Raw genomic sequence first — 20,292 nt, forward strand, 5'->3', positions numbered from 1 at the left:
GCCAAAGGTGTGGCCCTGGCCCACATGGGCTGGCTAGGCTGTTTGGGTCCCAGTGTCCCAGGCCCCTCACCCCCATCCCCTCCACAGCAGAGCAAGATGGAGGACCACCTGGACGAGGCCATCCATGTCCTCCGCAGCCACGCCGTGGGCACAGCAGGGGATGTGCACGGGCTGCTGCCTGGCCACGGGGCACTGGCCTCAGGCTTTGCCGGCCCTGTCATGCCACTGAGCGGGCGGCACGCTGGCCTGGTAAGTGCCGGGTGGAGCGGGCAGGCAGGCTGGCAGGCAGCGGGAGTAGGCCACACTGACGAGCCCCCTCCTTGTCCACAGGTGGGAGCCGGCCACTCAGAAGATGGCCTTTCAGGCAGCAGTGGCCTCATGCACAACCACGTGGCCCTCCCCGACCTTTCTCGACCACCTGACTCCTACGGTGGTAAGTCCCAGCGTCATTCCCCTGGCAGGGTGGCCTGGCCATTGAGTGTCACTCTCCCTCAGAGCCACGTTATAACTCTGTAAAGCGGGATGAGGGAGCTTGTGGCAGAGGAACTGAGAACCACCCACCAGACCTAGGTGGTCTCTGGGCTCAGGACTGTCCATCCCTATTTCCAAATGAGGAAACTGAGGCCCATGGAATGAGGGGGGGTGGGGTGGAATATGCCACCTTCAGCCTCACCAGAGAAGCCCTTCTGGGCCTGGGGCCAAGATCCCACAGGGGTGGCAGGGAGCTGGGCAGGTATTGGTGGTACTTAGAGGCTAGTAAGGTCATGGGTCAGCTCCTTTGGGAAGGAAGTGGGCCCAGGGGTCCAGCTGTGGCTGTGGAGGGGGCTACTACCTCTCTATTCACCCAGTAAACCAAGCTCACCCAACAGACATATGTTTGGCATCCTCTGTGAACCTAACACTTTTCTAGGCACCAGGAACAAAACAGACTGAGCGGAAAAAGAGGGTGCCTTGTAGTGTGGAAATCGGAAGGTGAAGTGAGTGTTTCAGGACAGTTGCTGGGGTCGGGGGGAGCTGAATAGTCTGGGGTTTTGAAGTTAGTGATGGGGACAAGATTGTAATATTTGGATAGAGCCAGGGAGGAATCAAAGGAGGCAGGTGCCCAGGAGAAGCTTGTACAAAGGTCCTGGGGCAGGCCTGTGCCTGCTATGTTGGGGGAACAGCAAGGAGGCCTTGTGGCTGGAGCTGAGTGAGTGAGGTGGGCAGAGAGGGAGCAGGAGGGCAGGAAGGGGCCAGGCAGGTGGAGCAGGGGCCTGGGCTTTTACCCCAGAGAAGTAGGAGTCCCTAGGGCTGTGGCAGAGGAGGGTGGGGTCTGACTCAGGTGCTCAGAGGTGCCCTCTGGTGGCCGCTGCAGGGAGGACAGACTCTGGGCTGAGGGCTAGACAGGGCAGACCAGGGCTCGTGGGACCACCTTGTCCTCTCAGAAGGGATGGAGTGAGTGGATGCTGGAGACTGGCCCTGGCAGAGGCTGCAGAGGGCTGATTTCCAGGTGTTCTAAAGTCAGGGTCCACAGGACTTGCAGATGGAGAGGAGGAGGTGGGGTTCTGATCCACACCTGGGATCTGGGCGTCTGTGGCACGTGGTGGAGTGAAGAACAGGGAGCCTGGATGGGGTCCCAGCTGGAGAGTGGATGGAGCAGAGCCTGGTCTGCACAGGGGCAGGGGCAGGGCAGGCGCTGGGGGACATGGAGCAGGGTGGGCTGTGTTGGTTGCTGAGTCCAGGACCCAATCAAGGCAGATAGAGAGAGGTGTCTGGAGTTCTGGGGTGTTAACTTTCCAGGGGAGCAGAGCAATCCGCAGTAGCAGGAAGGGGCAAGGTTAAGAGAGGCTGAGGAGGGGCCAGCACGTTGAGTATCCTGCAGCCAGTCAGAGGACAACTGTCTACTTGGCAGGAGATTGTGTGCAGAGGTGGGGGTTACAGTGCAGCACGCTTGCGAGTACCCATGGGGGTCTTGGGGTCCTGGGTCATGGTAGCCAGTCCTAGGGTCAATTAACAGGGGCAGGGGGCTGTGGAATCTGAGGTGGAGAGGGTCCAGGACCCACGCTGGGAAGTCCCCAAACCTGGCCCCCACCCACCTCTCATTCACCTGTATAAAACAGGCCACATCATGTGGCAGTAGCATGCCATCATACATGGCAGCACTCCCCCAGCACCCCCCCCCCCCACCTAGAACCAGCCTGACTGACCAGCGCCCCTGGGTTTCTTGACGATATCCCTTTGAACTGGTCTTTCACCAGTTAGCGGCCTCTGGGGACTCCTGTACTTGTCACAGTAGCAGGGCTCCTGGCATTGAGGGGGCAGGGCAGGGATGCTGCTCTGTGCCCCACAGTGCCCAGGATGCCCCAGCCTGGAAACAGCAAGGGGGCCCCTGAGCTGCTCTCTGACCTGCAGCTTCCCCCCAGCGTGGTTCAGCTGCTGGAGAGCCCAGGCTGTGCCTACAGCCCTGTTGTGGGGTCAGGCAGCTGCGTGCCCTTGGCCTTGGATCTTATTTATGTGCAGTAGGGGCTTTGTGAGTTGTTGTCCTGCTGCGTGGCCTTGCCACTCACCTGCTCACTCACCTGGCCCTGGCTTGATGGGACACTAGGTTCTGTCCCAGTACCGGGCTCTTTCCAGAACTTTCCTCCCGTGTCCCCTAGTTTGGGTATCCTCCCAGGTTGTAGAATGTGTGGGTATGTGTGTGCCTACATATTCCAGAAAAGGGGTGTTTTCCAACGTGGCCACACCCACAAGCAGTGCCCAGACATTTCCTGGTTACCTTAGTGCTGAAGTGACTGCCCCCAGGTGCTTTGCCTGCTCACCTGAGCCATGTGTCCCCTTCTGCCTGTTTTGTGGGGCTTCTTTCAGGCTGTGTTTTGTACAAGCCGAGTGCTTTCCTTCTTGGGGTGGACTTATTTTCCGAGTGATCAGAAATGCTCAGTTTTGCCATATTCGAGTTCACTGATTTCTCCATCTCCTTGCGAGGACAGCTGTGACAGCGTGTCAGGAAACGGTTCTCTGGCATTGCCATGCACTTTCTCCCACAGGCTGTGAGGGTCTGCTTGCCCGTGGGGGTCCCCGGCCCTGGAGTGGGGGGCCCATGCAGGCATCAGGCAGGGTCTCCTTGGTAGGCTTCAGGATGGGTGGTCCTGGCGCCCCCCTGACCCAGGCTGTTGCAGATCTCGGGCGTGGCGCCTCTGGAGCTGGTGAGATCAAGCGCGAGGAGCAGGAGGATGAGGAGAACTTGGCGGCCGAGCACGAGGAGGAGAAGAAGGAGCCCAAGGCCCCGCGCGCGCGCACCAGGTGCCGCCCCCACCCCGCTACCCCGCAGCGTGCACGCGCACACGCACAGGGCGCCACTGGCCCCGCCTCACTGTCTCCCTCTGGCCCCCCGGCCCCGTAGCCCGGAGGAGGACGAGGACGACCTTCTCCCCCCAGAACAGAAGGCTGAGCGGGAGAAGGAGCGCCGGGTGGCCAATAACGCGCGGGAGCGGCTGCGGGTCCGAGACATCAATGAGGCTTTTAAGGAGCTGGGGCGCATGTGCCAGCTGCACCTCAACAGTGAGAAGCCCCAGACCAAACTGCTCATCCTGCACCAGGCCGTGTCGGTCATCCTGAACCTGGAGCAGCAGGTGCGAGGTCAGTGGGGGCGCCGCTCCCCTCCCCCACCGCTGCCCTCGCTCGCTCCCTGCCCCCTTCCTGGAGCCAGCCTCCCCTGCTGACATCCCCTGCCCCCACCTCACCGCCTTTCCCTGCAGCGACCCCCTCCCTTGCTGTGATCTTCTCCCTACAGGGATGTCACCCCCTACTGTGACCACTTTGGGGGGGTGACCTTTCCCTGCAGTGATCTACCGCCTGCTCTGACCTCCCCTTGCTCTGACCTTGCAGTGACAACAGACCCTGTGACCTTCCCCTGTAGTAACATCCTCCCTGTAGTGGCCACTGTCCCTGAAGTTACTATCACCACAGTGACCGTTCTCCTTCTGATCACTGTCCCTTCACCTGGCCAGTCCTCATTGTCCCCTCTGGAATAGGAGGGAGAGACTCTGGACTCCAGCCTTGTAGGCCTGGGCAATTGGACACAGATCCGTGTTCACAGACCCCAGAGCCTCCCCACCTGCCAGGCCCTTCTTTCTCAGGAAGCCCAGAGCCTGGCTGGCAGGGACTAGGGCCTCCCTGGGTCCCAGACACTGTCAACCCTGAGCAGACATCTGAGGGGATTCACACCCCGCCCCCCAAAGGCTGGGTGGGCAGGTGGGCAGTCAGGAAGGGCCGTCCTCTGACTTTCCCACCCCAACTGCTTCCTTAAACGCCCCCCCCACCGCCGCCGCCCCATTAACCCTTTCTCTCCTGCAGCACTGTCGCTTGGACTGGAGCTAGGGCCCTGGCCTGCTGCCCACTGTCCCCTCAGCTCTGAGGTTTCTGCGTCTCCACGGTGGTGTGGGCGTCCCGCCGTGTCCCCTACACCTGCCTCTCTGCTCTCTGCCTCCCGCGCCCCCCTCTCCCGGCCACCTACCTCCTCGCTCCCACCGGCCGCCCTCCTAACCTCGCACTTGTGCCCGAGCACTGGAGCTGCCCTGGCAGGGCCTTTCCTCCCCCAAGACCCACTACGGGACTTGAGGGAAGAAAGGGGACCTGAGGCCTGACTGTCAGTTTGGTCTGCGTGCTTGTCCTGGGCTCCAGCCGCCACCGCTGCCACCCGGAGGGATCGCTCAGGCCCAAGGGCGGGTGGGCGGGCGGGCAGGACAGAGCTCGCAGGCCACGCCAGCCTCCACCTGTGTCCATTTTCTTGGTGCCACCATGTGTGGCAGGTGTCCTGAGTGAAATGGGCCTGTCCTGCCAGTAGGGACACAGCAGGCAGAGAGGTGTTCCTCGTGCGCAGGTGGGGGGGGGGCTGAGGCCTGAGCCGGGTGTGGCCCTGTCCCGCAGTACAGCGAGAAGAATGCAGGGTCACAGTGGGTGTGCCAGGGGGCCTGTGGGCAGGGCTCAGCGTAGCTGCTCCAGGCCCAGCTCTCAGGCAGCCAGAGTACAGTGTGGGGCAGATGCATTTCGGAGGCCCCCACAGGGGTGAGGGGTCTCAAGGCTGTGAGCTGGTTTGCTCCGGGTGAGCCGGCGAGGCCCAGCTCTTCCTCCCCCAGCAAGCAGACTGTTCTGAACGGGGAAGGTCGTCATCCCCGCAGGGGCGCCCGCCTGCCCTGCCCTCCTGGCCAGTCTTGGGATATGTGGGATGAGCAGGGGACAAGGGCTTCAGCTCCCCATAGGTGCCCGGATAGGAATTGAGGCCCTGCCTCCAGCTGCGTGCAGTGTCTTGGGTGGGTCGGGATGGGTCTCCCCACGGAGTGGTCACACATACAGCACACACCACAGCCCCTACCTGGACCCCGTGCTGGTACGCACAGGGCGCGACCATGGCGTGCACATGCACACTCAGCCAGCGGGTGCCCTCCCCTGGCCCGGGACTAACGGAGGCCCCGGTGCTGTGACCCAGCAGTACAGAGGAGGTGCTGTCCCTGGAGGAGAAAGACCTGAGGGACCGGGAGAGGCGGATGGCCAATAACGCGCGGGAGCGGGTGCGCGTGCGGGACATTAACGAGGCCTTCCGGGAGCTGGGGCGCATGTGCCAGATGCACCTCAAGTCGGACAAGGCGCAGACCAAACTGCTCATCCTGCAGCAGGCCGTGCAGGTCATCCTGGGCCTGGAGCAGCAGGTGCGAGGTAGGCGCCCGGCCCGGAGCCCCCGCCCCGCCCTCCCCGCCCAGTCGGCGTGGACTTGGACGCTGGGGTGCCCCAGAGCTCCCCCCACTCATCCTGTTCTTTACAACCCCCGGCATGGCCTTCTCAGGGAAAGAGACAGGCTGAGAAACAAGCGGCCTCGGCAGAGTCCCTGCCTCGCCCTCCCTGACCCCCACCTCCCCTTCTCCCTCCTGGGGACCCTCTCCCACAGTGCTCTCCCCTCCCCCCAGAGCGCAACCTGAACCCCAAAGCGGCCTGCTTGAAGCGACGAGAAGAGGAGAAGGTGTCGGGCGTGGCCGGAGACCCCCAGATGGTGCTGTCAGCTGCCCACCCTGGCCTGGGTGAGGCCCACAACCCCACCGGGCACATGTGACAGGGACACGGCCCGGTCAAGTGACCTGACCTCAATCTAACTGGGACGGTCACGCCAGCACCGGGTCCCCATCTCATGTACACCTGCAGTCAGTGCCGAGCCAGTGCGGACCTGGGGGCTCTGGTGTTGGGGCTCTAACGGCAGGCCCCACCCCAGGACTCGGCCACCCTACCACTGGCCTGCACCCAGGCCCAAGGGAGCATTTTTTTTGTTTTTGATAAACAAAACTGGAAAGAAAAGTAAACAGGAGATATATACACTTTGTCAGAAAAGGAAAAAAAAATGCCTTAAGTATAAAATGAGGAAGTACTGCTCGCTGGAGGGGCTGCAAGGGAGCCAGCTGGGTCAGAGCTGCCAGCAAATTGTGCCTACGCCTTGATACTTTTTTTAAGGAGAGTAAAAGGAACTTTAGTTATGAGATTTTTTTTTTTTTTTTAATGTAGAAGAAAATTAGCAAAGAAGATGCCTTTGGTCTTTTTTTTGTTTTTTACTTTTTTTGCATATGTTTTGTAAGCAACAAATTTTTTTTTGTATAAAAGTCTTGTGTCTCTTGCTATTTCTGCTGCTGTTTCTAGAACTGAGCATTGCATTTCATGATCAACCAGATTATTAAAAGTTGTATTAAAAAGACCCAATGTAAACCTGAGGTCCCCACCCCTGCTCCAAAGCAAACAGGACAGTGGGTTTTGTCCCTGCTGCTTCTCCTCTTGGTTTGGCTACCTGTAAAGTGGTGGGTGGGCCTTTCCCTGGGGGGACCTCCCCTGTCTCATCCACCCTCCTCCCTCAGGAAGGGGGACACCCTGGCCCCTCAGTGGAGACACTTCCCAGTCATTGCCAAGGCTGGCCCCAGAGCCCTGAGTTGGGACTTAGTGGGGACCGTTGTTCCTGAGCATGGGGACCATTCTGCCAGGACACATATTGGGGGGCTTCCCTAAACAACTCTTCCTGCACCCCTTTGACTAGGGGACCTGAGCCTGTTCTCTGAACTCTGGCACAGGAGCTGTGGCTCGCAGCCAGCACAGAAACTCCTGCTCCTTAAGTGGCCAACCTGGTGTGGATGGATCAGGGAGAGGGTACTGGGTCCCCCTGCCAGAAAGGCCAGGTTTAACGCCCAGCTGCAAACCAGAGTGTGGAACCACCCTCAGCCTCTGCCCCAGCTCCCAGTGTCCCAAAGTATATCTCTCCCGCTTGTCCTGGGCTGCCTGGAGCTGTCCCAGGTGCAAGTTGAAAGTCCAGGGCAGTTGATCACCTTCCGTGTCACCTGGGCAGGGGGCCAGGTCTGCTGGGGTCTCAGCTTCCTTCCCTTTACCCCCACGTAGAGGCCTTATGTACCACCCCACCCCCCAGTTTTTTGCCACATGCACCCCACCAGCATCCCAGGTGTCTTCCCCCAGGACCCCCAACCCTCACTCCCAGAGCACCAGGGCTGCCTGACACCTGCCCTACCCCTACAACTGGAACACCTCGCCTTGTGGGAACCCAGGAGCCAGCACGGGCAGGACTTCCCAGCTTGGCCCCCCAGGGGCCAAGCTCCTGACCCCTGGGGTCTGCCCCCGAGACCATTCAGGGGACTCTCCTTGATGACTTCCCTGGTCTGTGGGCCTTGTCGCTGGGGAACCTGCCTCAGTTTTTCTCTCTGGCCTCAGGTGGTCTCATCTCAGACCCACATGGTCCCAAGGCCTGCACACTCTGAAATGTGTATTACATATATAATTTAAATACTTATATACACACACACACACATAAAATGAGATTAACACAGCCTTGGAGAAGGGGAAGAACCACAGTTACAGGGGAAATTGTTCTCTGAGTGCCTCAGGATAACTGATTTTTTTTTAATGGTTTTTTAAAGAAGAATAATTTTATACAAGTGTCAACACAGCTGGCTGGATTTTTTTAATGATCCTCTTTAAAGTCGATTTAGAGACCTGTCCTGTACATAACAGCACTGTAGCAATAAATGTGACATTTTATGGCTGTCCCCGGATCATTCAGCTGCCTTGTGCTTGCTTGTTGAAAGGGGGCTAGGGAAGGGTGGGATTGTCAGGAAGGTGGCCCCGCCCCCGTGTCCACCTATGCGCTCACTGGGTGGCCTGAACACCTACTAAGGATGGCACCGGGGCTGTGGCCTTAGGGGCGCATCTCCGGGGGCAGCTGAAACAGTTCCCCACAGGGGGCGGGGTGGGGGGAGGACTTGAAAACACTGAACTTACTCTGTCACTTTCTGGAAGCCAGAAGTGCCAGGTCCAGGTGTGCCAAGATCGTGCTCCCTCCTGACACTCTTGAGAGGGTTCTTGCTGCTGCTTCCAGCCTCTGGGGGCCCTGGGGTACCTTGGTCTGCAGCTTCATCCCCCCCCCCACCTCAGCCTCTGTCTTCACGCGCCTTCTCCCCGTGTCTGGGTCCAAATGTCCCTCTTACACAGACTCCTGTCACTGCCTTAGGGCCACAAAAGTATCCAGAACGACCTTGACTAATCACATCCACAAGGACTTTTTCCAAATAAGGTCTTGTTCATGGTTGGGGCGGATAGTTCAAGACTTGAACACGACCTCTGGGGGACAAGAGTTCAGCTCTCCACTGGGGTTTGGGAACACGGTCGGGAACGAGGCCAGTGGAACCTCAGGCTGAACAGGAAGCAGGTGATTCCGCATTCTAGAGCAAAGCTGCTGAGGCAAGGCCAGAGACCGGCCCTTGGAATGAGGGCTTCTGGGATGTGGCAGCTGACTGGCTCCTGGGGAAAGGCCTCTCCCTGAGACGCCACCTATTTGTTTTTAAAGTTAACAACGCAGCACACCATTGAATGATGCACATTAAATGGGTGAATTGTATGGTGCCTGGGTTTTCTCCCAATAGAAATGTTTTAAAATACCTCAATGGCGCAAAAATCCTCATCTCGTGAGGTGTTGCCTCTCTGTCCCAATAAGGGCTGGCTCCATGGAAACTTCTGGAAGGAGCATCTGCTTGACTGGGTTCAGAGAATTCTGGTGGGTAGCAGATGGGGCACAGAGAGCAGCCCTGCCACCGGCATGCCTGGGAGGGAAGGGACATGCCAGCCAGATGGTGCCCTTGCTGCAGGATGGTGGGGGCCTCAAGAAGGAGGCCCATGTCCTGACCTGTGAACAGGACCCTATGTGGCAGCTGTAATCAAGTGCAGGCTCTCAAGATCATCCTGGATTAGGGGGACTCCAAATCAAGGACAAGTGTCCTTATAAGAGACAGAAGAGGAGAAGCCAAGAGAAGGAAAGGGTTGGAGGGTGGCAACCCCAAGCCAGGGGATGCATGGAGTCCCCAGAAGCTGGGGGAAGCAGGAAGGACCCTCGCCCAGAGCCTCCAGGGGGACCACAGCTCTGTGAAACCTTAGCTGGCCTCCAGAACTGGGACAGGATAAATCCCTTATGTTTTTTGTTTGTTCTGTGGCAGTGCCAGTGGCATGTGGAAGTTCCCAGGCTAGGGATGGGACCCACACCATAGCAGCAACCCGAGCCACAGCAATGACAACACCAGATTCTTAACCCATTGTGCTACCAGGGAACTCCCGTCCCTACTGTTTCAAGCTGCCCAGCTTGTGGTCCTGTGTCACGGCAGCCACGGGAAGAAGAGCCTGTGTGTCTGTCCCTTTTTTAAAACAAGTCCGCTGTGGCTCAGTGGTAACAAACCCAACTAGCATCCATGAGGACGTGGGTTTGATCCCTAGCCTCGATCAGTGGGTTAAGTAAGGATCCAGCGTTGCTGTGAACTGTGGTGTAAGTTGAAGATGCAGTTCGGATCCCGCATTGCTTGTGGCTATGGTGTAGGCTGGTGGCTGCAGCTCTGATTTGACCCCTAGCCTGGGAACTTCCATATGCCACAAATGTGGCCCTAAAAGAAAAAAAAAAAAAAAAAAGGCAGCAACAAGTCCAAATGCAACAGGGACTCCAGTAAACAGGTGGGACCATAAACAGCTACAACAGCTTTAGAAAAGAGGTTGGCAGTACACCTGAAACTCACCTAACTTTACATGTCAACTCTACCTCAGTAACAATAAGAATGATCACAGCATCCAGCAGTTTCTCCCACAGTTAAACATAAGCCTCCCCTAGTAGTCAGCTAGCAGCCAGCCCAGCCCAGGTGACCACCCAGGAGACATGTCCACACAAAGACCTGGACACAACTGCTCATCACAGATTCCTTTCCAAGCCCCCAAACATGGAAACAACCCACATGTCCTTCAACAGGCCAGTGGATAAACACCCAGGTCCACCCACTCTATGGAACCCAACTCTGCAGAAGGAATGAACCACTGACAGATGCAATGGCTTGGATGACTCAAAACAACTGTGCTGCATGGATGCAGCCAGACCTCAAAGAGAACGGAGTCTATGATTCCCTTCTGTGGAAGAGTCTAGAAAGTGCAGAATAATTCATAGTAGCAGAGAGCAGATGCTGGTGGCAGGGGCTGGGAAGGGGAAGTGGGAGGGGTTCAAAAGGGCAGGAGGAATCTCCCAGGGGGAGAGGGGGCTGTTCAGCATCTCCACAGCAATGATGGTTTCACCAGTGTGCACAGGTGTCCAAGTGCCAAGTTAAATGCTTTAAGTGCGTGCATTTTTGTATGTCAAATATGTCCCCATAAAGCTCTAAAACCTCTAAAAGAAAAGAATCTGTCAACAGATGAAAGGACCACTCAGAACACCACATGGTCCCTCCACACATAGGAGCATCACTCAGCCCTGAAGGAGAAAGAAGCACTGATACTCGCTACCACGTGGACGGACCTGGAGACCACAACGCTCAGTGACAGAAGCAGACACAGAAGGACACACAGTGTGGGATTCCATGGATGGGAAACGTCCAGAACAGGCATATCCCCAGACACAGAGAGGGGGTCCTGGTTGTCAGGGGCTGGGGATGGGGTTGACGTTGCTCCTGGGGTGAGGACAATGTTCTGGAATAAAACAGAGATGGTGGGTACATGATCTTGTGAATGTACTAAAGGCCACTAAACTGTACACTTAATTAATTATTTAATTAATTAATTTATTTATTTATGGCGGCATCCTCAGCATATGGAGTTCTCAGGCCAGGCATTGGCCTACAGCACAGATTCAGAATGCTGGGTCCTTAACCCATTGTGCCAGGCTGGTGATCAAACCCACACCCTTGAAGTGGCCCAAGCCACTGCAGAGACAATGCTGATTCTGCTGTACCACAGGGGGAACTTCCTAAACTGTACACTTTAAAATGGTTAATTGTATGTTATGTGAATTTCATATCAGTTAAACACAAGAAAAGGAGTTTGGTTTCCCAAGGGCCAGATGAGGATCCTACAGGGAACCCCAGAGGCCTGGGCAGAGAGCCAGTGGTGTGCCAGGGTAGCCAACCATTCTGGCTTATCCTCCATCTCTTCTGGTCACATAACCCTGGTATTCTCTTTTGGGGATCCTCTCCCAATTTCAGTCCATGTTCTCATGTGAGAGGGGGTGATTCTGCCCTGTTTCCATAGCAGGCTAATGAGAACCAGCTTTGGGGCATTCTCTGTGATTATTTGGAAAGAGGTGCCATCTTCCTGCAAGGGTTGCTGGAATGTCAACCCAGAGTTTCTGGGTGCCTCTGCTCAGAGGGAGTTCACCAGAGAGTGAGAGCAACACAAAAGAGCTGAGAAATGGAGGGAAAGATTCATGATAGTGCTAGACTCCTGGATCCACCTGTGCCTGAAGCCATCCAACATGCCTTTAAACGTCCATCTTTTCTCTTAAGCCGACTTTTGTTCTTTATCACTTGAAAGGAAAAGTATTCTGCATCATGAGCTGAAGTGCATTAAGCAGAAGGAACAATGAGGCAGAGCTTCAGAAATTGCTGGATCCAGGACCTGCAGCGCCAAGGCCTCTACACCCACCTCTGCTCATCTTTTTGGGCTGGTATATTCTTCTGCCTCAAGATTTCTCTCTCTCTGTAATTTTCAGGGCACCCTCTATGTCCCACATGTTAAGGGTCCATCAAGGACAGAGGTTTATTCGGGTCCTCTCTGCCCCACCCCCCACCCCCGTGGCCAGGGGCAGGTGAGAACCTGCAGCCCCTGAAACTGCAGTCTTGGAGGGTGCCCAGGTGCTGATTCCAAAAGGACTGGAACGCGACGAAATGGGCAGACAAACCCAGAGTCCAGTCCTCATACCCAAGCCTGCATTCGACACTGGTGGTCCCAAAGGCGGTGACTGAAGAAGGCGAGCTTGGGGCGGCGGGAAGCAGGGTGAGGAGGAGCCGCCTGTCCGGGTCCCAGCAGCTAACAGGTGTCCTGAAGTGCTGACAATGCGAGGAGCCAGGCCTCCCTCTGCCGCCGGAGTGAGGAATCACTCCCAAACGAAACGTGCAAACAATTTACAACAGGGTCTCTTAGCAACAAACAACTCAGCGCGAGCAAACCGACGCTCGGAGGCTCGGGGTAGCACTGCTATCTGGCCAAGGTCCCGCTGACAGCAAGTCCAGTGAGAACGCCTAAATCCTCCAAAAGGGAGTTCAAAACGCCTCCTTTCCCCTCTGCGACACTCTTCCTCGTATGGCCTCGGTTTAACTGTTAATAAAGTTCTGGCATGTAGTAAGGACACAAACTCACCGGACAAATGTCGCGGGCCACGCTTAGTTGCTGGAGGCTGCTCAGCAGGAGTCACTCTGACCTGCGGAGCGGAGGGGCAGGGCCGGCGTCCTCGGGTCCCGCGGCAAGAAAGCCCCGCCCCCAGGCCCGCCCACTCCAGTGTGCGATCTTCAGACCCTCCCCGGAAGCGATTGCAAATGTCTTCCAAGTCTGAGCGCCCTGCAGCGGTGGGCTCCGGGTCTCGCGCAGTCAGCCCGCCCAGACGGGGCGGGGCTTCCTTGAGGGCCTGCGCGCAGCGGCGGTCGCGCCTGCGCAGTGCGTCCGAGCCGAGGGGGCCGGGGTCACCCTGAGCTAAGACTGCGCCGCAATGCTGAGCAGGTTCCTGGGTCCGCGCTACCGCGAGCTGGCCAGAAACTGGTAAGGACGCAGCTCGCCCTCGGACTTGGACCCCGTGTCCTGCCGGGTCCCAGATGGGGGAAACAGAGGCACGGAGCGGCGGCGCGGTGTGTTCTGAGCACACGTGCGTGGAGGGCCCCCGACCCCCTCTCCCTGGGGACCGTAATGCTGCCCACCCAGTCCGCGCCCAGCACCCCCGGTTCAGCTCTTGGGGCCTGGAAACTGACCATATACGCTCCTAACTTTGCTTTTGTTTGACGTTATGAAGCCGACAGCTGCACTTGTCAGAGGCGGGTAGTGTTGGGGTGACCCCACGTGGCAGCTAGGATGGGCGTGCCCACGACGTGGGGCGCTAGGAAACCGGCTTATACTCGGCAGTCGTGTCCCCGGCAAGGAGTTAGGGGTGGGGGCTGGCCCTGGATGGTGGATCTGGCAGGCATCTTCGGGTGGGCTTTACAAACGAAAAAGCCGTCCCTGGCGTCGAGTGGGACCTCCGGCAGCACCCGCAGCCCCTCCCGCAGGCGGCCCAGGCCCCCGGAACTGTCCATTCCTATCTGCCTGTGGTCAGAGCCGCGACACCTCTTCCAGAGTTTCTTTCCGTCGGCAGCCGGCAGCATTCTTGAGTGTATTCGCTTCTAGTCAGAGACACAGCTATAAACGGAACCTTCGTGTCTGACGTTCTAGTCCATGAACAAGAAAAAATAAACCGATGTGACCCACGGCCTGAGGCTGATGTAAAATGTTAAAGGGGGTGTAGTGCAACCCTGTCCCCCCCCTGCTGGCTTCCAGAGGCCAAGAAGCGGGATCCAGCCCCAGGAACCGTGGGGGTTGTGTCCCAGACTTTGTGCTCAGCAACTGAGGACCTCTGGACCCCACGTCTTCATGCGAGGAGGGGAAGGACAGGTCGTGAGGGTGTAAGGAAGTCCCACGAGGGGCTGTCAGCATCATCACCACCTCTCCATCTTTTGGTTCCTCTTAGAAGTCAGGTTCGTGGCCACTCCCTCCCTGTGCGTGGCAGGAATGAGAAGGGGTGGTGGCCTCCCTGAGGGAAGGCTTCTCTGACATTAAATCTCAGAGCTGTTGGGCTGTGGGAGGAGATTCCCCTTCTGTTCAGGACACCTGCCCCGTAGTCTGTTCCAAAGGCAGCGGTAACTTGTGACCTCTCCCAGGCTCAAAGCTGAGTATTATGGGCCTCAACCCCAAGAGCAGGGGTTGCTGCAGGTGGCTCGGGACTGTTGATCCCTCCACTCTCCACCCCAACACCCCCAAGCACATGGCTTAGGATGATCCAGTGAGGTGGTCACCCATGTACAAATTCTGGTCCTGCACAGGCCAGCGATGGAACCTGTAAGACTTCTCTATTGCTGTGTAACAAACAGCCCACCAAATCCGGCAGCTTTACAAACACTGATTATCAGTTTCTGTGGGTCAGGTATTCAGACACACCTGAGCCAGGTCCTCTGCTCAGGGTCTCATCTGAAGCCTTGCCTGGGGATCGCTTTCTAAGCTCACACATGTGTTGTGACCACATGGGCCCCTCTACAGGGCAGCTCACAAAGGGCCAGGAGCTCCCCCTAAAGGGAGTAAGAGGAGGCAGCAGACCTGGTTGGAGCCACAGTCTGTAACACAGGTATGGCCCACCCTCTGAGTTTTACTCGTTAGAGATGAGGGACAGGGTCTTACTCACACCCAAGGGGAAGGGCTGTACAAGGAAGGGTGTGAACAGTAGGAGGTGGGACTGTTGGCCCCATCCTGGATCCTGCCGGACATAAACGTGGTGTGGTAGTCCTGGAGCCCCTTGCCTCAGCTCTGTGCCTAGTAGGCTGTGTGTCTTAACAGAGTGATGTGCCCTCTCTGTGTCTGGTCTCCTCATCTGTAAGACAGTGCCCCTGACACTCACATATCCCTCAGTCCTATTCTGTCAGGGATGGAGCTGCTGTAAACTGCATTAACATCCCTGTGTGTACTTTAGCTATCCTTACCGTTACAAGCTCTGGCTCCTGCCTTTTTTAGAATGCCTCAAATAAAACCTTAAGCAGATCCCAATATGAAAGTAGATGGGAATGGAGTTGCCTTAAGGTCATCTGCCTCATGCCTGCCCACACGCTGGATGGGCTGCCCTCATGCCATCCTCAGCAAGATGTGTCCACATGCTGGGCAGTACTTGGTGGGCCCCTGATAAATGGCAGCTTGGGATGGGGGGTGGGATCCAGACATGCTACCAGGAGGATGGGGCCTGACCCCTACTGTCCTTGCAGGATTCCCACGGCCAGCATGTGGGGTGCTGTGGGTGCCGTGGGGCTGGTATGGGCCACTGACTGGCGGCTGATTCTGGATTGGGTGCCCTACATCAATGGCAAGTTTAAGAAGGAAGATTAAACTGAGCCCCCTCAGACCCCTCTGGTAAGTTTCAGCAGCTTTTGGTTGGTATAGCCTGTGATTTCCTAGTGGCAGAGGAGCAGGGCTCCCTGCAGGTCTGGGAGGCTCACCTGAGGATGGAGCTCTGCACGGGCCCCTCTAAGGACCCCCCAGCCTGGTAGCCTCAGTGCAGGGAGCCAGCGCCCTGCGCTATACTTGTCATCTCGGTCTGCCCAGCCCCGGGTGGGACAGGGAGGGGGCTGTGACCCACTTTACAAATAGGAAGCAGGGGCTGGCCTCCCTGCATGGGCTGCGGTGTGTGCTGCTGACCTTGGCGCTGTGCTGCACACCCGACTGTCAGAGGTGCACGCGCGCCCTTGTTTCACAGACTCCTGGGTCTGCTCTTCCCTGCTGCTCACCCTGCTTTGTCCTCTCCAGGCATCTGGTGGTGCTGCCTCCTTCATCTGCATCTGGAATAGCCCAGGCTCTCAGGATGGACTTCGGGGAAGTACACAACAAATAGACTTTCTATGTTGTGGAAATCGCTTTGGTGTGTGAATGCACAGCATTAAACTTGTTCTGAAACCTGCCCACCTGGATGTGCTTATGCTGGGGCCTGGTTGTCTTGACTGCAGGCCCAGGGCCCTGAGAGATCCTGGGATCCTTTTAGCTCCCAAACTGTGCAAATGTAGGCATTTCCCAGTGGCTGGAAGACATGGCTTGCTGGTTTAAAATGTTCAGTGGATAATCCCTGCAGAGTGATTTTTATTTGTTGCTGCCCTAAAACAAACATTTATCATCTCCCAGGAAGGATTTGGGAGTGATGGGGGTGGGGGGGAATCTGGTTGAGGGACCTTTGCAAGGTTGCAGTCGAGGCCTTGGCCTCATCTGAAGGCCTGACAGGAGCTGGAATTGCATCACCAGGATACAAACATGAACAGGTACATGAGGCTATGGGGTATACAAGCAGTTCCTGCCAACTCTTGCCAAGTTCTTGAAGATTCTAGAAACATTCTCTGTGAAAACAGCTCTTTTTGTCAGTCTGCTCCGAGCACTGCCACAACAAAACACAGGCTGGGCGCTTTAACAACAGCATGGGTATCTCACAGTTATGGAGGCTGAAGGTCCCAGGTCAGGATCTGGCAGCACCTGTCTCTGGTGAGGCTCTGCTTCCTGGCCCTTGGATGGCTGCCTTCTCACTGTCCTCACATGGCCTTTCCTTGACATGACAAGTGAGCTTTCAGTGACTTAGGGTGCACTAATTCTACAGGATTGGGGCCACACCCTTCCAACCTCATTTGACCTTAATTATGTCCTCCAGGGCTCCATCTCCAGATGCAGCCATACTGGAGGTTAGGGATTCAACATACGCATTTTAGGGAGACGCATACATCTGGTCCATAACACCTTTATATATTTAAACACAAGTAGTGGCATTTGCTACACACTTTGCTGCACAAACTTTTTTTATCCAAAGCTTATTTCCTGGAAGCTATGCCACTTAAAAAAGCACACAAGGAGTTCCCACTGTGGCTCAGCAGAAACAAATCTGACAACATCCATGAGGACGCAGGTTCAATCCCTGGCCTCACTCAGTTGGTTAAGGATCCAGCATTGCCGTGAACTGTGTTGTTAAGTTGCAGACATGGCTTGGACCCACGAATTGTGGCTGTGCTGTAGGCCAGTGGCTACAGCTCCCATTTGACCCCTAGCCTGGGAACCTCCATATGCCACAGGTATGGCCCTAAAAAGACACACACACAAGAAAGCACATGCATCATCAAAAATTCTACAAAGGAGTTCCCTGGTGGCTCAACAGGTTAACAATCTGACACAGTGTCCATGATAAAGGCCATCCAGCCTTGCTGTGAGCTGTGGTGTAGGTAGAAGGCACAGCTTGCATCCCATGGGGCTGTGGCTATGGCGTGGGCTGGCGGCTGCAGCTCCCATTCACCCAGCCTGAGAACTTCCATGTGCTGAGGGTGTAGCCCTAAAAAAAAAAGTCTACAAATAAATTCTGGAGAGGGTGCAGAGAAAAGGGGAACCCTCCTACACTGTTGGTGGGAATGTAATTTGGCCCAGCCACTATAAAAAACAGTATGGAGATACCTTAAAAAACTGAAAATAGGAGTTCGCTTCATGGCACAGTGGTTAACGAATCCGACTAGGACCATGAGGTTGCAAGTTTGATCCCTACCCTCACTCAGTGGGTTAAGGATCTGGCACTGCCGTGATCCCTAGCTCTTATTGACCCCTAGCCTGGGAATTTGCATAAACCATGCATGCAGCCCTAAAAGGCAAAAACAAACAAACAAACAAACAAAAAAAAACAGCATCCTTAGTTTTTAAGTTTTTAAGCAGCTGCCTAGTACCAACGTTATTAACAAGTCTATTAGCAAGAGACATTAATTTCCTGTCATTTGCCATTTTAACAGTATCCATGGAGTGATGTTATTTCAGACAAATGAACAGATGCCACTTAAAAACCTGTAAGTTTGTGAGAAAAGGTACTCTTGATTTTTTTTTTTTTTTTTTAACAATTTCTAGGAAGTGTCAGGAGTTCCCGTCGTGGCTCAGTGGTTAATGAATCCGACTAGGAACCATGAGGTTTCGGGTTCGATCCCTGGCCTTGCTCAGTGGGTTGAGGATCCGGCATTGCCGTGAGCTGTGGTGTAGGTTGCAGACGTGGCTCAGGTCCTGCATTGCTGTGGCTCTGGTGTAGGCTGGCAGCTACAGCTCTGATTAGACCCCTAGCCTGGGAACATCCATATGCTGTGGGAGCGGCCCTAGAAAAGGCAGAAAGACAAAAAAAAAAAAAAAAAAAAAAAAAATTTCTAGGAAGTGCCCAGGTGGCAGAGTGGCTTAAGCATCCAGCATTGCTGCAGCTGCAGCTGCAGCTCAAGTTCAATCCCTGATCCCTGGCCCAAGAATTTCCACACACAGCCATTATGGCCTAAAAACAAACAAAACCCCGCTCCTGCACTGGCCCACGCCTGAGGTATATAGGTCCCAGCCACAGATGCAGCCTGACCCTTAACCCACTGCCCCACAGTGGGAACTCTGAAAGAAACAATTTCTTCACACAGGTGAAGACATTCCCACAGTCCCCCATCAAAGCCCTGGACAAAAGGAAACGTGAGGAGTTCCCATCATGGCGCAGCAGAAACAAATCCAACTAGGAACCATGAGGTTGCAGGTTCAATCCCTGGCCTCACTCAGTGGTTTAAGGATCCAGTGTTCCCATGAGCTGTGGTGTAGTTTGCAGACATGACTCGGATCCAGCTTTGCTGTGGCTGTGGCCAGCAGATGTAGCTCCGATTTGACCCCTAGCCTGGGAACCTCCATATACCTCAGGTGTGGCCCCCCCAAAAAAAAGAAAGTGTGAGCCCCTAACACAGGAGTTTTTAATGTATTTCTATAATGGCTAATGGGTTTGGGGTTTTTTGATAACAGTTAATGGTTTTTTGTTTTTGTTACTTGCCACACCCATGGTATGTGCAAATTTCAAATTCTGAGCCAGGGATGCAACCTGCACCACAGCAGTGATGTCAGATCCTTAACCTACTGAGCAGCAAGGGAACTCCATTTGGCTTTAATGAAAACATATATGAGTTTGTTTCTGTGAACACCAGGAAAAGCAAAACTGGGGAGTTCCCGTCGTGGTGCAGTGGTTAAGGAATCCGACCAGGAACCATGAGGTCTTGGGTTCGATCCCTGCCCTTGCTCAGTGGGTTAACGATCAGGCGTTGCCGTGAGCTGTGGTGTAGGCTGCAGACGCGGCTCGGATCCCGTGTTGCTGTGGCTCTGGTGTAGGCCAGTGGCTACAGCTCCGATTCGACCCCTAGCCTGGGAACCTCCATATGCCGCAGGAGCGGCCCAAAGAAATAGCAAAAAAAAAAAAGCAAAACTAATAAATTCAGGCTTGGAATAAGTAGAATATTTAGGCTTAAACTTCTATGAGTTTTAATACAACTTGCTTTTTAATATTTCAATACTTTTTCAACCACTTTAATGTTTTTTGGGGAAAGTCTCTCAAAGAATCAGAGCCAGCCAATGGAAGAGGAGCTGCCCAGCCCATCCCCTGCCTCCAGGTTTCCTAGCCTGTCACCTCTGTGTCTGCCATGGTGCCCCTGCATCACATCCTTCCTCTCAGCCAGGCCTCTGGACCAACCCCTCAAGGACAATTTCAGGGGCCTGGTTTGTGGCAAGTGGCCCCCAGGGACCCACTGTCTATGCTCTGTGGTCAGCCTGAGCCCAAGTGGTTCTGATTCCCTGAGAAGCAAATGAGGGTGGGGGCTGGTTCTTGAGGTGGGGTACACGGCATTTTCTTTCCTTTTCCTTTTTTCCTTTTTTTTTTTTCTTTTGAGGGCCACACCTGTGGCACATGGAAGTTCCCAGGCTAGGGGTCAAATTGTAGCTGCAGCTGCAGGCCTACATCACAGCTTGCAGCAATGCCAAATCGTTAACCCACTGAGTGAGGCCTGGGATTGAACCCGCATCCTGTCAGGTTCTTAACCCATTGCACCACAGTGGGAGCTCCTGCATTTTCAATTTTAGTTCTTTTTTTTTTTTTTTAGGTTTGCACCCACAGCATGCAGAAATTCCTGGGCCGGGATCAAATCCATGCCACAGCAGTGACAACGCCAGATCCTTAATCCACTGAGTCACAAGGTAACTCCTCAAATGTGGTTCTTTTTTTTGTTTTTTGTCTTTTTGCTATTTTTTGGGCCGCTCCTGCGGCATATGGAGGTTCCCAGGCTAGGGGTCAAATCAGAGCTGTAGCTGCCGGCCTATGCCAGAGCCACAGCAACGCGGGATCTGCAACCTACAGCACAGCTCATGGCAACGCCGGATCGTTAACCCACTGAGCAAGGGCAGGGACCAAACCCA

At 55.3% G+C, this 20,292-nt stretch overlaps 2 protein-coding genes across 10 annotated transcripts in view; both read left to right on the top strand.

Moving 5' to 3' along the window:
- The window catches only part of TCF3 (transcription factor 3), a 47,197-nt gene extending 31,206 nt beyond the window's left edge, over positions 1-15,991 (top strand). For 2 of the 9 annotated variants that reach the window (XM_021084224.1, XM_021084223.1), the window contains exons 15-21: positions 88-249; positions 331-433; positions 3,156-3,279; positions 3,380-3,615; positions 5,940-13,065; positions 15,303-15,447; positions 15,841-15,991. In XM_021084224.1, coding sequence (XP_020939883.1) covers positions 88-249; positions 331-433; positions 3,156-3,279; positions 3,380-3,615; positions 5,940-6,082 — 768 coding nt within the window. In that variant the 3' untranslated portion in view covers positions 6,083-13,065; positions 15,303-15,447; positions 15,841-15,991. Of the gene's footprint in view, positions 1-87; positions 250-330; positions 434-3,155; positions 3,280-3,379; positions 3,616-5,464; positions 5,692-5,939; positions 13,066-15,302; positions 15,448-15,840 lie in introns of those variants that run through there. The other 7 variants (XM_021084225.1, XM_021084229.1, XM_021084226.1 and 4 more) reach the window with 7 other exon arrangements.
- LOC100524239 (cytochrome b-c1 complex subunit 10) lies at positions 12,935-15,992 on the top strand. Its single transcript, XM_003122996.3, has 3 exons — positions 12,935-13,065; positions 15,303-15,447; positions 15,841-15,992. The coding sequence occupies exons 1-2, from the start codon at positions 13,016-13,018 to the stop codon at positions 15,421-15,423; spliced, it is 171 nt and encodes a 56-aa protein (XP_003123044.1). The 5' UTR covers positions 12,935-13,015; the 3' UTR covers positions 15,424-15,447; positions 15,841-15,992.

Source organism: Sus scrofa, chromosome 2 (assembly GCF_000003025.6).
Source record: "Sus scrofa isolate TJ Tabasco breed Duroc chromosome 2, Sscrofa11.1, whole genome shotgun sequence".
Taxonomy (NCBI): domain Eukaryota; kingdom Metazoa; phylum Chordata; class Mammalia; order Artiodactyla; family Suidae; genus Sus; species Sus scrofa.